At 41.3% G+C, this 17,507-nt stretch overlaps 1 protein-coding gene across 1 annotated transcript in view; it reads left to right on the top strand.

The window, feature by feature from the left end:
• Window positions 1-17,507, top strand: part of Ccdc191 (coiled-coil domain containing 191) — a 66,314-nt gene that overhangs the window by 2,397 nt on the left and 46,410 nt on the right. Inside the window, exons 3-6 of the mRNA XM_032900218.1 lie at window positions 6,079-6,220; window positions 10,320-10,457; window positions 11,696-11,874; window positions 13,280-13,503. Coding sequence (XP_032756109.1) covers window positions 6,079-6,220; window positions 10,320-10,457; window positions 11,696-11,874; window positions 13,280-13,503 — 683 coding nt within the window. The remainder of the gene's footprint in view (window positions 1-6,078; window positions 6,221-10,319; window positions 10,458-11,695; window positions 11,875-13,279; window positions 13,504-17,507) is intronic.

The following is a 17,507-nucleotide window of genomic DNA, read 5'->3' on the forward strand; positions in this document are numbered from 1 at the left end:
GGCATGGGCATCCCATGAAGAAGCCAATGGAGTAAGAAATAGAGGCCTTGGGAGATAATGTTGCAGCCTTCTTCAGACACAAGGAAGACTGTTTTGTTGTTACTTTAACAAAGGGACCCATTGGCAAAAGCTACATGGGTATCACAGAATTCTTTAATGTTAAGAACAATTAAAAAATCGAGTAAAAGTTTTCATAAAGAGACATGGTTTCCATTACTGGGAGTATTGGGGTGAATGATAAATTTTATTTAATGTTCCACTAGTAAAGAGGAAGCTTGAACAATCACTGAGACGGAGTCGGGTTAGATAACCGGTACAGAGACTGCTGTTATAATGGCTTCCTGACCTGTGATATCTTCCAGTCCTGAGATGTTTATTTTTAATTCAGATACCATTAGATTGCAAGTCCCTTAAAAACACCTCATGGGCATACCTCTGAGTGTCAACTTTGCAATTCATTGTAATCAGTTTATTTGTGTAGCACATAGTTCAAATTCATGTAGTATTTTCCTGAGAGAATATTTTAATGGTAGTATTTTAGACACATGTTATCTAAGTTGACGGGTCTTGTGGGCACCCAGCCAGACAGACAGAAGTGAGCCCAGCTATAAAGCTTTTGGCTGTTTACTCACTTGCTCATTTGCTAAGTGCCTACTAAGCACAAGCTCAGGATGTTGTGTACCAGAGCTGAAATGAGACACAGGCCAGAGTTTATAGTCCAGTGGCGCATACATAACTGACTTAAAGCTGCTACAAGAATTGAAGTTAGAAGAGAAGTATATGGTAGGAGACACTAATCTATTTGGGGCTAGGGAAGACACCCTGACCATTGCAGAACCCTGTCTACAAGACAGCTAAGAGAGATCATATCATTAATACCAACCCCTGGAAGACCACTTAGCCTCCAGCAACCATGGCTTGCATGCCACTGTCCAGAGTCTCAGTACTGAGGTCCTGCAGGCCTTAGTCACATCAGCTTACTACCTCTTTGCGATTTGATGAAAACTCAAGGATAAAATCCCATTTTCGTCTCACTTCTCTGCTTTTCCTCCTTCATGTAGCTGTCGGGCAACTGGACTTAGACTTTATCATTCCTCTAAATCTCCCGTCCTACCCACAGATCTCCCACCTTGAAAAGATCAATACATTCTTACTTGACCCTGAAGTCCATCCTGATTGTAGAATGATTTCATTTTCTTATCTAATATCTGCATGTGTGTGTGTGTGTGTGTGTGTGTGTACACACGCATACACAGTGGACTCTTGACTTTTACACTTTCATTGTTCCCTCTTGTCCACAATTATTTTTGTTTAGTTTCTGTGTCTTATTCAATCAGCAGTACCATACACATAAAAAAAAATCTATTTCAGTTTCCATTCCACAGAGACAGTTACTAGAAATGACCATTTTGATCAAACTTATCATCTCTTGATAGCCATCAAACGTCTCCACTTTAATTTGATAGCCTCAGCATCTGTTCTATAGACACCCTCTCCTCCATTACCTTTGTCCATTGGACTGTTATCTCTTGCTACTTCTCTTACCTCTGTGTTCTCTGCTCCCCACCCCTCACCAGCCCAGATTTTACTCCATATTATATCTCAGCTCTGGGTATACCCTCAGTAGTTAGTGTTTCCTCCTCATACTTCCAGATCCACCTGAGTGGCCCATCCTTTAAAAAATGGCTGTGGATTCCTCGGTGGAAGGATGGTGGCGATAAAGAAAGACCTCTCTTTAGATCACAAAAGGAAGATTGCCAGTTGCATTGTGGATTTAGCTGAAGTAAATAACCATAAGTTTTAAGGTACAAAAAAAGGTAGATTAAACTGATCCCAGCTTGGGCGTTATCACTACAAACATGAAGGGATGGGGATTTGGAAGTAAGACAGTAGCAGACCATCCACATGAGTAGGAAGGAAGGGAGGGCACTCTTTCAAGATCTTACAGGTGTGGAAGAGAATGGCTTGCAACAACTAAAAGACTTGATTGGGTCCAGCTCCAGTGTTGTGGGAATAAGAGGAATGAAACATGGAGATGGGGGCTCACATGGAGAGCTGGTTAACAGGGTTTGGGTTGAGGAGTGAAACAGTCTGTACAGCGTGGTTTAGGTTAAGTGGGTGGCTAAAGTAGGATTGTGGGAATGCTGTGATAAAAGGAGTCAGTAAACCTGGAGACTGAGATGTCGGTGAGCATCCACAGCGGCGGAGAAATCACTTAGAATCAGACAGCCGCTCGATAGCACTGACGCAGAATTCCATGATTTACAGTCCATCTTACCCTGTCTGACTCCTCTCACTCCACTACAGCCGCCTGCTTGATTGGGCTTTCTTATTCTAACACTCTGCATGCCTCTTCTCCTCTCAGGTCTTTCTCCTTCCCCTCTGTCACGCAGGTGCTCCCTCTGCTTTCTTACTTGCTGATGCCTCAGCCTGGAGTATCTGTCCTTTCTGAGACATGATCTAGATCCTTCCCATCCAATTCAGCTTTAGATGCCCCAAACCTCCTTCCATAGTCCAACCCCATCCTTGAATAATTTCCTTTAGAATTATGTTATACACACTTTATTAATAAAACATCAAATACATGTTCCTATAAAGAGTGATTTTTAAAAGAATTGGAACGTTCAAAAACATATATGAAACGTTCACATATGAGGATATGTTAAGCTCCTGTTTGTATTGTCTGATCTTAATGAAATGAAGGGTCATGTTGTAGACACTATTTCTGCTATCTGTAATGATTTGTGGAATATGCATAAGGTATAGGAATAACTGAGATAGTGTTTTGTAAAGGAACTTTCATCGAACATAGTTACTAACTAGTAAGCTTCTTCTTAGGGCTGGAAAAATAGATGACTCAGTCATTGTTAGAGCATTTGTTTCTGAAACATGACAACCTGAGCTAGAATCCATATTAAAGGCAAAAGATGGTGGTGGGTGTAATTCCAACCAGGTAAGCAGGTGGAACCCACGGACCCTCTGGCCAGCCAGCATGGCCTAATTGGTGGCTCCAAGCCAATGAGAGAAAAGGAGTAGCTAAGATTGTCCTCTGTCCTGCGTGTGCGCATGTACGCACACGCGCGCAAACACACACACACACACACACACACACACACACACACAAATAAACTTATTTTTAAATCAGTCTGTCTTACTTTAGAACTGCTCTTGAATGGATTACTATGCAGATGGCATATGGAACCAAAAACAAAAACTTGAACTTTCTAAGAATGAAATGTTTACTTTTGTTTCCCCATAGTACTCACTAGATTGCTGGAACAGAGCTAGAAGAGAATTACTGAAAGAACAGATGATAAATGGACACAAGCTACTGAGATACAGACTAGACCCCTCTTAGCTCTCATGTATTTATTCTGGGGGACAGAGAACGTAAGACAAAGCACTGCAGACATTACCTCTAATCCTTAGTGTCATCAAGTACATATTTTAAACGCTTGCTTTGTTAGAACTGAGCAAACGTTCTGTTCCATTCTGTTGTCATTTCCAAACCCTTTGCTTGTATCAAGATCACTTTACTCATAGTTCTCAAACTCCGCACCACCTTCTATTATGAACCTATACAGGGCTGGAGAGATGGCCCGTGGGTAAAGGCACTTGCTGCCAAGCCTGACCACCTGGGTTTGATTCCTGAGACCCCACTATGGAAAAGAGAACTGATCCCTACAATTTATCCTTTAACATCCACCCATACATATAAATAAAAAATAGACAAATACATGTATGTAATAAAGTTTTTAAAGAAAACCTATACAAATTTCCAATGAAATGACATGTCATATAGTTCTCTCTTGTATTCATAGTCTAAAAAATTTAATCAAGTCTATAAATCTGTTATTTCTTTTTCTTTTATGGGTATTAGTTTAAAATTAAAGTTGATAGTTTTATTTGTGCTTGTTTACATGCACATGCATTCAAAGTCGTCTTTCTTAGAACTTAAGGGTAGGCCTCAGCCCACATAATCAGAATCAGTGCATCTGCCAGTATATGCCATAGCATAAAGGCAGACAACCCCTGGACTGTGAGAAGTGATGTGGGAACAGGTCCAAAGGGACTGCGTCTCCTTTAACTCTGATGGTTTGTCTGTTCCATATCACTCCTGTTCCACCTCCAACCCCTCCTGCACCCAGGTTTTATCCTTGGATTCTAAACTTTATTCCTGTGCTGACATCAGAAACCTAACACAGGCAACACGAGAGTTAGATAACTTATCCTATGGCAAATTTTTACAAAGTTATGACCAAGCTCTCTACCAAGGGAAAGAGGCAAAGTCATTTCCAAAGTAGGTCAGGAACACACACACACACACACACACACACACACACACACACACACACACACACACACACACACAGAGTAAGTAGTGCAGGTTCTTGGAATAAGTCTCCAGTTATCTTCCTTTACTAAATATTTCTTGGTTAGTGAGTGCTAGCATGAATCTGATTGCTCTTGTGACAAAGAGATCAATTTCTGCTAATGTTCTATTTGGAGGCTATACTAGAGAAAGTATATTGTAAACTGATAAAAGACACAAACTTGGAGCAGATGAGGGAGGAGAACCAAGAGGAGGAGGTTACAGTGTCTGTAGAGAAGCCCTGCTGTGAAGGTGACTTTTAGCATTAGCTAGGGGGAGGGAAAGAGTGGGGTGAGTGTTGGCAGGAGAGACTTGCAGACAGAGGGATGGTAATTAGTGAGGCCTCAGTGTGGCGACACCCTAGGAATGTTTCAGGATAAATGTACAAAGGGGTCAGTGTGGTTGACACAAAGTGGGCTGGCGAGACGAGGGCCCAGGACCTTGAAACACACTGTAAGGATTTGTCTTAATTCCAACTAAAATATTTAAGGGTTTTATGATGCAGCTCTCACTTGGAAAGGGATCACTTGCTGTGGTAAAGGTTGTTCCAGAGAAGCTGTTGGGAAACTCTCATTCCTTGGACTGAGGTGGTGGCTGTGGAAATGATACCAAGGAACTAGGCTATGAGTATACTTTGAAAATAGAGTCAAAACAGTTTCTAACAGGTTTGAGGAGAGAAGAAAGGAAGGGGTTAGAGAGACAAACAGAGACTGAGAAACAGAGGTTGAGAGACTGATTTTAGGTTATAGAAGACGCCACAGTTTTCACTGAAGAACTAAATCATGAGTTATCAGTGCCAGTCTGAGAGTAAATGCTCGGTAAGAACAAGGGAATGCCCGGGGACACACATGCTGGGGGTTACCGATGAAGTAAAATAAAATGTTCCCCACTCCGTCCAAAGGCTAAGGTGTTTTGCTCAACTCCAGTTCTCTTCCCCAATCCTGTGAAGTTGGTTGTGCTTTTATTGTTGAATTTAAACAGTCTAGATGACTACAGTGATGTCCATCTACCTCAATTTTATCAAACTTGTGGCTGGCTTAATACACAGTGAAATTTAAGGAGTCAGCCCATGATTCCTGTTCACTTACAAGTCTCAGTGGCACATAAATTGGTATGAGATGTTTGTTCAGAATAAAATATTCAGGTTTCAGGATCCTGTTGCCAATGCTCCAAACAAAACTTACCCTAACGTGGACAAAGGAGGTAGTGGGGTAATATTGAAGTATATCACATGTACATGAATGTGTCACAACAAAACACATTTTTGGATAATTGATACATACTAATAAAAATAAATATTCATTTTATTTATTGTGGTATGTGTGTGCACGTATGTGTGTGTACAGGCAGATATACATCTATGCGTATGCAGGCACATGTGTGGAGGTCAGGAGTCAGTTCTCTCCTGCTGCCTTCGGGGGGCCCAGGGATCAAGCTCAGGTCATTAGGCCTTTGCACCAGTGTCTCTCATCAATCTTGTTTCCAACTTACCTAAGCCTAAACAGCGTTCTTAGAAACACTGGGAATGCCAGTTAGAACTTGGCCAACTGCAATTTAACATTACACACAAAACTAAAATATTGCCCAGAGTTTCAACAAAAATGGGAAAATTAAAGAATCCTACTAGTTATCAGAAAAGCAGCTGTTTTCTAACCCTGAACAAGGTTACTATCATCTAATGAATTTTTTTTCCTGTTATTCTGAAGAGAGTAGAGAAGGCTTCAGAATTTGCCATTTCAAATACATATTCTACCAGAAATGCAGATTTACCTGGAAGGTTTTGGCGACAAGCAGTAGATCTGGCAACATGTGAGCAAACAGAGTATCATGATGACGTCTATGAAGAAGGTGAGAGGGCGCATTTGCAGGTGTGGTGTTAGCAGTTCTTAAAACTTGGCTCAGAACTCACTGCAAAGCCCTGAGTGAAAGCTGCTCTCATCCTCGCTCTTAACCTTTGCTTCTCTGTGACCCTGCTTATTCCGGAGCGAACTCCATTACTATGTGTAAGGCCATCTGTAAAGATTTGTGTTTGACTCTCTCTGTGTGTGTGTGTGTGTGTGTGTGTGTGTGTGTGTGTGTATCTATGTGTATGTGTGTGTGTGTGTGTGTCTATGTGTATGTGTCTGTGTGTGTGTGTGTGTGTGTGTGTGTGTCTGTATGTGTGTGTATCTATGTGTGTGTGTCTGTATGTGTGTGTATCTATGTGTGTGTGTCTGTATGTGTGTATCTATGTGTATGTGTCTGTGTGTATGTGTGTATCTATGTGTATGTGTCTGTGTGTGTGTGTCGCACATCTATGCATGTGTCTTCATATTGGTGTCTGCATGTTTATAAAGATGCTGACGGAGGCCAGAGGTATCAGGTTCCCTTGAGCTGGAGTCACAGATGGTTGTGAGCTGCCTGGTGTTTGTGCTAGGAACCGAACCTGGGTCTCCTGCAAGAACAATCTTCACTTTTAACTCTAAGTCATGCCCCAGTCCCACAAGGTGGTATTTAAAGCCCACTGTGTTTCTGGAATTTGAAGCAGCCACTGGCAGGAGCAATTCGATATAATAGTTAACTGTGAAGGGTGTAAGGTATTGATTGGCCCTATGGCACAGATGGTGGCATGTTAACTTGATCTGCTATTATACTAGAAAATTGACCTCTAGTTTATAAACCAGTTCAGTTCCTTGTGAAGAGGCTCTAGAACCAGTTCAATTTCCTGGCCTCCTCAAATCTCCCTTCCTCTGGAATTCAATATTTTGATTACTGAGTACTGAACTGCACTTAGGCATTCAAGGGCTTGAGTGGAACCAGCAAAGGAGACTGAAAAAGAGTTTCCAAGGGAGGAGGGAAGTCAGAGGACTATGTTCTTCTGTTTGGATTATTCGTGTTGTTTTCAGCTACTTCATTTATTTCTTCATCTATTCAATGCATACATATTTAAGTCTTATTCTACCACATTAGACACTAAAGCACTGATTATGAACCGGAAAGCAAAGCTGTGCTTTCATGGATTGAGCACTCTAGTGTGGAGACGAAGAAGGAAAAACAAATTATCAGGTAGTGATCTATTCAGAGCATCCAAGGTAGAGGGCACGTGGAGTCGGAAGCTCAAAGTCAGACAAGCTACTCTACATGAGAAGCTGAAGGGAAGCAATGGAGCTGGTGCATAAGGCGTGAGCAGGAGACCACTGTACGGGCACTGCTGGCCTGGGAAAGAAACTAGAGTTTATTCTGAGCATAGTAGGGTAGGACAGAATTATAAGAGGCCCATAATTTAGATATAGGAAAAGTGTAGTATTTGGGGGTAGGAGCTGAGGGGAAGTAAACTGTGGGAAGCTGCTGAAGTGGGGTAGGTGAAGTAAAGCGATACCGATTAGTCTCAGGTGGTCAGCAGTCAGAAATAAAGGAGAGCTGTGCTGTAAAAAGTCTTGCCCTCACCTTCCACTCCGCCAGTGGCCATACCTTACATACTTTAAGAGCTCCCAGAAACCCTAAAGCTGGAGGAAATTGTTATCTTCTCCATTTCCCAAGCTTTCTCGACCACAAACTTTTTTTTTCCTAGCAGACAGGTATTTTATCTCTGTAATCCTACTGTCTGGAGAAACTACTAGGTCCATATCTGCCTGTGCTGGTGTGGAAAGAGCATGCTTTACAGAGGTCCGTTCTTTATTCTCTTCTCATCAGCTGCATTAATATCCTGCCAGAATGTCCCCACAGCTGCGGGGGACATTCTGTGACATCTCTGCTCTTAGGTGCCTGCCTCTCTCCGTCCAGTGTGGGGAACTGTATAGTATGACTTCCAAAGGAAGGAAGGATTCTCCCTTGGTTCTTTTAGTACTTCCTAGTAAGCCCTTCCTGTGAGTGGCAGTCAGTAGACCCAGATTGTATAACATACAAATCATATAAAGCTATAACTTGTACACAGGTTAATAATTATCAGCTCCCTTTCCCAGCCTTCTTGTAGCATGCCTGCTATATTACGTTTCTACTGTAGTCCCCAGAGTTACCTTCCAAAACCTCTGGTGGATGTCATCTTTCCTAAAATATCTTCTCCTGTATTCACCTTTGTTTTTGTGATGATGTGTGATGATACAACACTGAGTGTTGTGATGAACTGAGGTGAATGACCAATCGTGGAGGCAGCATTAGGCTGTTATCTGGGGGTTGCTTGAACTTGCTACAGTGACAAGCAATCAACCCAGTAAATGAGGTGGCAGCTAATCTATTAACAGAGCAGTAGTGTGACTGGTATGAATGTGAGGGACAGAGAGATCACTCATATCCCAGGAGGAATGGCATAAGATATCACATAGTCTTATTAGCTACTTAAACAGAGTATAATTCAGAGCTTAGGAATTATTTCTGGAATTTTCCATGTGACGTTTTTGGACCTCTGTTGACTTAAGTAACTAAAACTGTCCAAAATGGAACTACAAATAAAGGGCCACTATTACCATTTGTTTTCTCCTATTTTAACTTTAAAAACATTTCTTGACGTCAGTTAATATATAGAAATACCTAATTGTGTGAGAACTATGAGATAATAGTAACAGTGGTAAAAATAATGCGAAAAGTCAGGTTTTTATCTTTGAAATCTCCGTGCCCTAGACTGACAAGCCCTTTGGTAATGATAAAAATGACGAAGTTGGTGCTAATGGAGACGTATAACTTTTCACTTATTATTTATTTATATTTGCTTGCCTGTTTGTTTATTCTTGCATGCATTTACTCACACACATAGCATGTGGTTGCCATTAGAGGCCAGAAACCGATGTCAGTCTCCTGAGCTGGAGTTACAGGTGGTTGTGAGCTGGCATATAGGTCCTGAGAACTGACCCAGGTCCCCTGCAATAGCAGAGAATGCCCTTAACCACCGGGCCATCTCTCCTGCCCCGGTAAGGTTTTCTAAAGCCACTGAAATGGCAGTTGGCTTTTAACATCTGACTTCCTTTACACCCAGGGTCTCTCCTTCCTATGTAGCTTTCCTGTTCTACCTTATCTCTTCAACTCCTAAAAGGTAGATTTCCTCGGGGTTTTAGTTGTTGCTTTGTTCACCTGATAATGTCATCCTCTTCTAAGGCTTAATATACCGTCTGTATGCCCACAACTCTCACATTTGTTCCTTCAGTTTGGACCCATCCCATGAAATCTCGAGTGTTGTCACCAATACCAAATTCCAATTTGGTATCTCTCACAACCCTCCTGTAGCTTCTCAAGCTTAGAGTAGTAGACAAAGTACCTAGAATGGCATCAGGACTCTAAACAAAAGAGTTTCAGCTTCAGGACATTTGAGGCCAAAGTATTGTTGTAATGGGGAGGCTGTCTTGTGAACAGGGTGTTTAGCAGTATCCTAGCCTTGACACATTAGATGCTGTTATCACGTCCCCTAATTGTGACAATCCAACATTGCTGTGCATCAAATGAAGGGCAAGACCATCCCTTGTTGATAAGCACTGCTTTTAGCCTGGTTTATCATCTCTTTATCTTACCATTTACTCCCCCCACCCTGTCCCTCTCTCTCCCATTCCTCCAGCCACATTGCCCTCCTAGTTAACTTCTCTGGTCCTCTAGACACTCATGCAGTAGGGCCTTTGAACTGTCTTTCCCCTACATGGTACAGTATTGCCTTGTATAGCCATATGGTTCATTCAAAACCATCCTGTGGCCCAGTATCTTCTACTTGACCCCTAATCTACTACTACAACACTCAGTCTCCATTTCTTGTTTCCCTGCTTTGTTTTGTCGTATTCATTTGTCTTTTTCCCTTGGTTAGACTGTTAGGTTCATGGTGGTAACATTTTTCTGTCCTATCTGCTCCCTGTTATATTCCTAATACCTAAAACAGTATTCCCAGAATGGGTGTTCAAGCACCACTCTGTGAATGAATGAATGAAAACAGCAAATACAAGAAGCCTGTAAGTCACTGAGATCCTAAAAGACGGTTCTGTTCTACTGACAGCTCAGGAGCTAGTCAATGAGTGGCTGGACAACAAACTTAAACAAGAATTAGCAAGTGATGGGGAAGGGGAAAGCACGGTGCGGAGCAGCCCCCCTGTGCCAGATGCCCATGGCCATTTGAAGTATGACAGATTTGATGGTAAGAACTTGCCTGGTTCTTCTAAGCTTTAACATCTAATGGATGTTTCTAAGAAGTATTTTTTATCGTTGTAAATAATAAATGATACATTTGGCTTATATATGTTGGGTTTATCTTGTAAGTTTAATTTTTCTTGATTGGGCATAAATCCCCTTTGCTATATCCTCAGTTAGTAAGTTCCTATTGCTTTTTAAAATTAAAATATTACATTATTTATAACTTTGCCTATAATTTATATAGCAATTAAAAGTATCTCTTGCCCTTATATCATCAGATAACTATTTCCTTTGACAGAGAACACACATATCATTTTGTAATTATAAAATGCTTCTTAGGCTTGGATTCATTTTCATTTACAAGAGGGGCTATTTCTCTTCTCAGGATGTTTCCTTTCTTTTCCTCTTTTGTACAAAGCTAGTGTCAGACAGATTAAATAACAGACTTGTGAAGGATCTTCTGCTGTACCTCAAGGGCTGGATAGGGTAACATGGTAGAGCAGCTTCCCACGCCTGACTCAAGCCAGCCCTGCTGGAGCCAGCTGATGCAGTCCTCCTGCGAGGACTACGGAGCCCCACTGGGGAATCAGTCATGAGCTCTGAGAGCTGGAAGACTGCTTTTATGTCACCGAGTCTAACTGGTCAGTATCCTCGGTCGCTAGGCAAACCTACTGCACTGTACTAAGTCTACACTGCGTTCAAATAGCTTAAAGTCAAAAGACGAACCATGCCCAGCCTGGGTGAGGATGTGGAGAGTCCCAGCTCAGGGCTCAGGGGAGGTAAAGACGCATCCCACTTTGGATGGCAGTTTGATAGTTTCTTTAAAAGTTTAGTGTGGACACATAAATGTACCCATAGTATAACCATTCTCTAGCATCTAGTAGAAGGAAGTGGCTAAAGCCAGGGCTAATGCATACTAGAGAACGAGCTATACCTCTGAGCTATAGCGTAGGATCAATTGAGGGTTGTTTTTACCCAAGAAAGTTTGTGAGGTTGTTTAGGTTAAAGTCATACCTTTTGGATCTGGTTGTGCAGAAGCGCTTAGTCACTGGGGCAAGGGCAGATCTTGATGGATGGAGCTCTGTACTTTTATCTGAAGGTGGTTGCTGGGGGCCACACTCACCCACTGCCATTACCAGATCCTGCTTGTGAGACGATCATAGTCTTGTAGTTTTTTGGAATTTTTATGTAAACATGAATATTATTTTTTAATTCCCCTTTTTGTTGTTTTTTCACTCCCAGATTTATGTGGCTATTTGGAGGAAGAAGAGGAAAGTGCCACTGTGCAAAAATTTATAGAGCATCTGCTCCATAAAGAAGTGGTGCCTTCTGAGATGGTGGAAGAGCTTGGAATGAAGGAAAACCAAGGCAAGAGGCAGCAGAAGGATCCTCGTCTTACCATGGAGATGAGACATAAGCAGGTGGGAGGGAAAAACAAAATTAAAATGGATAACAGGAAGCAGTCTTTGTGTAACACATTTAATAAGCTTAAATAAAGACTTAGGCTTTATTATGAAAAAGGGTGCCATCTGTGGTTTGGTAAGGAAGAATAAAAATAAAATATAAGAACTTCAGAAGAAAAATAATTCTCATAAACTGAGAGTAGGAAACAATTTATTTAAGAAATAACCAAAATTAGAATAATAGATTTTGACCAGTTGAGAACAGAACTAAACTTTATTAGTGTGAATGTGGTGTTTCCGATTATAAATATGTAGATTGCATTTGCTCCAATTTGGTCTTTGAATGGTGACATTAATATATTATCATGAATATTCTGCTAGATATTATAAGGATAATTCTTTCTAGACAACTAAAATTCACTCATTTTGTGATTATAATTTGAAAAGGAGGACAGATCTGAATTAAATCTAGTTCAGCTGTTTTGAATTGGAAAGGCATATGGGAACTTTCCCTCTTCCAAAAGGAATAGGAGGTAATAGAGGAAAAGGCCATCTCTGCCTTGCAGAGGAGTTAGTTCAGGGAACTCAGAATGACCGTGTCTGTGCCATGTGACAAGAACGAAGACTGAAGTAGCACTCGTAGCTACATATGTATGCTGTCCTTTTATAACACTAGATTTCTAATCACAAATTCTGAATAGTCACTGTTTTGAATCGTAAAGGTGTACCCAGCCAGCCATGGGAATGTTGAAGAGATGGGAAGGTGTTGGATCCTGGGTTGACAGAAGGAAGGAGGGAAGGCTCAATAAGACATATGCCCGTTGTCTATGACTCTTACCACAACTAGAGGGTAAAGAAGGGAAAGTTAAGAGAGGAGCCAGCCTTTGAAGAATTAGCATTGAAAGAAATGAATGTGCTTATTCAGAATTATCCACAAAGGTCTTGCTTTTGGTTTCTAATGTGGGCACAGTTGCTGACATTCTTAAATAAGGACAAAATGAATAGAGCCTGGTAGTGTTCCCTAAGGCAAGAAATTTCTGTTCTGTCCTGATCGGAGACACCCTGATGTATCCCTATTCTTTCTTAAGTGATTGTTAAAGTACAGGGGGGAAGTAGTCACATATACTTGGGATAAGCTTCAGAATGGGAACTCATTTCCAAGTAAGAATCCAACACGTGGGCTCTGAGCCCTTCCTCGAACTCAGCTTACCCATCATGCAGTTCATCGCCAGGTGGTGAGAATCCTCGCCTCTAACTGCTTGTAGAGCTTCCTACTTGTTTTCACTCAGGAAACAAATGAACGGTTTTGTTTTTCCAATAAGCTTTGGGGTTCTGGGTGAGAATGTTTCAAATCGGTTGTGCTCTGAACTTCAAAATGTGTCCTAAGTGTCTGCCTGTGCACTCCACTTGTGATTTCTGAAAGGTCAAAGAAAACCGCTTGAGACGTGAGAAACAACTGGAGTCCCAGAGAATGGAAAGTGCCCTGAAAAAAGCAGCCTTCTTGGAGGCCCAGTGTCTGGTGCAAGAAGAGAAGAAAAGGAAGGCTCTGCTGGCCAAGAAAGAGAAGGAGGAGATTCAGAGAGAGATGGTGAAGCTTCGGAGGGAGATACTGGAAAGAAGGCACACGGTGGAAGAAGCATGGAAAATGTAAGCCCGTGTGATTGCAGTGTGGAGGGCATCTGCTTAAGCAAATGCATAGGAAGTGCTCTCGAGTGTTGGAAATGGACTGCCATTGCAAACACTCGACGAGAGGCAGACCTACTTGCCTACTTAACTGTATCCATCCAGTCCATTTCCTCTCCTACTCTGCCACACCAAGCTTGCCTGGAGGCCTGAGATGGATGTGTGACCCCACTGAGTAGCTGTGGCCTTGTCTTGTATTGCTGAGCATTTTGGCTTTTTAAAATGTTTACCAACAGGGTTGAGGAGACAGGTTAGTGATTCAAAAGCACTGAATCTTTTGAATCTTTGTTTTTTTTTTTTTAAGATATACTTATTTATTATATATAAATATGCTATCGCTGTCTTCATGCACACCACAAGAGGGCATCAGATCTCAGTGCAGATGGTTGTGAGCCACCATGTGTTTGCTGGATTTGAACTCAGGATGTCTGGAAGAGCAGTCAGTGCTCTTAACCACTGAGCCACCTCTCCAGCCCAGAATGTTTTTCTAAGTTCATCTTCCAAAACCTATGTTAGGTGGTTCATAACCACCCCTTAATGCCAGCACCAGGCAATCTGGTGCCCTCTTCTGGCCTCTACAAGCACTTCACTCACATGTACAAACCCACACAAGGCTCACACATACACACATTATTACAAATAAATCTTTTTAATATTACCAATACAATAGTACAGTTGAAGGTCTTTACTCCTAGAAGCTTGACATGCCTTTGAATTATATTTTTAGGATATATTCTTAATTAGTAATTTTGTAATTAGTGGGTTAAGTGGTATAGATTGCTTGTGACTTTTAAAACATTGCCAAATTACTTTGCAAGTGAATTGTACTTGTTGACAGTGTCACCAGTTGTGGGCCAGTGCACCACACTCTTCTCTCTACTGGGAGGTGTTATTTTCAGTATTTTTTCATGTTTAATAGGCATCATAGTAAGTGGTTTGCATTCCTTTGGTTGAGTAAGATTTTTAAAGGCGGAGCATATGCCCTATTCCTTCTGTGTGGTTCGTAATTGTCCCCCATCCTACTGTGAATTGTGCTAGGGTCTTATTTTCTGATAATCATACAGCAAGTCACTGCCTGACTACTGCTAAAGAAGAAGAATGCCTGACATAAGAGAAAAGTAACAATAGCCCTCACAGGATGTAGTACCTTACCCATCTTCATGTGGGAAATGAGCTTCTCAAGTGAGGTAACTAAGGTATTTATTCTGAGGAATAGCACTGATGCGTGAACTGCAAAAACCTTCCAGCAACGTGACTGAAGTCTCTCCAGCTCCAAGCCAGAGAGACCTATTAGGTAATCCTTCCACCCTATCAGGCTGTGCAGCTTGCCCCCTGCGCTCCTGATTGCTCTCATTCTGCCCAATTTCAAACAGCTCAGCAGTGGACGTGTGCTTCACTCCCTCAAGTGCCGGGCTCAGGCCTCCTCCAAATGCTGTTCTTTTCAGAAAGCAATCACCAGTGTTTAGTGAGTTCTCACTGAGGTCAACCCTGCTTTTCAGATTGCTCCCAGGCCTTGAAAAAATAGGCTGACCTAAAATAAATTGTGAAAACAAGTACCATTTGATGGTAGCAGGATGCTCTGTTCAGTCACAGTGGGCACTCAACACATGCTCTCTGGCCAGTCATTTCTTGTCACAGTTAAGTCGTACCTGTGGTTATAGTGACACAGATAATGAACTCTGCTTCTACGTGGATGAACTGATTTGAACTTTCAGACAGCAATTTGGTAATAAATAACAAGAGTCATCAAGTGGTATTTTTCTTTGACCTAGGAATTCTAGTTCTAGAAAAATTGCCCTAAGAACTGATCAAAAATGCAAAGATTTTTTCATTTTTATACATCGATAATTAAAATAGCAGTATTAATAGTAATAAATAATAGATTTACAAAATTAATAGACAACGATTATGCAATGAAGCAGGATTGATGTGTCATAAATGTTTATTTCTATGTAGAAATATGAATGGCTCTTCTACCTCTCCAATATTCACAATTAATCAGATATTATTTTCATGATAGATATATATTCTGAAGTTATTTTAAAATGCAGATTCCTGTTCTGGAACTGTATTATGTGCTTATTTATTGACTTGTGGCACTTGCAGTATCACCAAGAGCCTTGTGTCTGCAGTCTGCCACTGAGCTCCATCCTACGTCCTATAGCTGTACTTATTTAATGCCCCATGACATGTTGTTCCTTTGTCTCATTTTAAGTTACCCTGCATCTGCTTTGTATCACAAAGTATTTCCTTAAAGAGATTTATTAATTACAGAAAAAGACCAACAGCTGTGGGGATAGAGAGACGGCTCAGTATTTAAGTATATTTCTTGGTCTTCCAGAAGACTGGAGTTCAGCTCCCAATACCCACACTGAGATGCTCCTCAACCACCATAACCCCAGCTCCAGAGGCGCTGGAACGTCACTGTCCTTTGAGGGCTCCTGTTGACAAGTGGTATACATTCAGACAAGGACTTAAATAGAAGTAATTTTGAAAATCATAAGTAATAGATTAACACCAGATAATCAGCTTTAACCCAGTGAAACAGTCTAGTATCACCAGTAGTAAGACATAACATTATATGCCTCCTGTATAATAAGTAAAGATGAACGACATCATGTCTGTATTCTAGATTCTTCTTTACTTGAATTTCTACATCTGTAAAGCTCCTGAAACCCTTGTGCCTACCTGAGCTTTCAGAGCTGACTCCACACCTCTGCTCCGCACCACTGATAGCATATGCTTGTGTGCACATGTCTGAGATTAGTGCCAATAAAAGACAATGTTAGGAGCTGGGGTGTAGTTGACTTGGTAGAGTACTTGCCTAACATGCACAAAACCCTGGGCTTGGTCCCCGGAACCACATGAAAACAGTGGCACATGACTGTCATTCCCCATTTGGGAAGTGGAGGATAAGGAGTTCAAGGACAACCTCGGCTACAGGAGACCATCTCAAACAAACAAAGGCAAGTCTATAAGGTCACGTGAGTCAGCAAGTGAGGGAGGATGGCCTGCAGAAGCACAGGGGATGGAGGGTCGGAAGATTCTCTAGTTCCATTTTCTCCTTAGTAATTTTTGATTCTATTAAATTTTCTTCCTAGAAAGCACGTAAAAGCCCATGATAGGAATTTCAGTCCTTCTTTACTTATGGGTTCATTTGGCCCTCTAATAAGAAGAGATACAGGGTGGGGAGATGGCTCATGGGGCAAGTGCTTGTTTCACAAGCCTGACAACCTGAGTTCAATCCCAGAACCAACTAGGAAGAAGAGACTCCCATGCCAATTGAAGTGCCTAGGCAAGACAGACCTTACTCGTTCAGGAAAGAGGGTTGCCTCACCGAATAGGAAGTACATTTGAATTTTATCTAGCTGAGGTGGTGGGTCTTTTCCCCATTGGCTGTGGTCCAGCCTCACAGTCTCTTTCAGCTGGTTCGTCTGAAGAGAATTGGTATGAAGAGGATGGGAAAGGAGTTGCTTGCTGCTCAGGGAACAGGATCACTGGTCCAGACCATCAAGTCCTCGGGTAGAGCAGTGGATTTTAGTGTAAACTAAGGTTTTACTAGGTGGGAAGGATTAAAAAGTTTCAATATTGTATTATAATTGTCTTATAAGATGGCGAGATACAAAGATTTATTTCTTGTCCCAAACACAAGGTTTATAGTATTTGATAGTAAAAATGAATCCTAGTCTTTTCTAATCCTAGCACTCCTTCAGCAGGATGGGTAGCAAAGATAGGATAGATACAATAACTAAGAAATGCAGTGGCATAAACAAGAGAGACTCTGCCTCAAAACAAGGTAGAAGAGAACCAGTTCTCAAACACAGAAGAGAGAACTTTATCATTATTAATAGACAAACTTTGATCAAGGTATAGCTTAATAGTAATTTCAGTAAAAATGCTTCATTGAAACATCTGCTGGTCTATTTATCAAAATACATAATTTATTTTGTTTATATATTATAATAAGT

The sequence above is a fragment of the Rattus rattus genome, chromosome 4 (genome assembly GCF_011064425.1).
Source record: "Rattus rattus isolate New Zealand chromosome 4, Rrattus_CSIRO_v1, whole genome shotgun sequence".
In the NCBI taxonomy this organism is placed as follows: domain Eukaryota; kingdom Metazoa; phylum Chordata; class Mammalia; order Rodentia; family Muridae; genus Rattus; species Rattus rattus.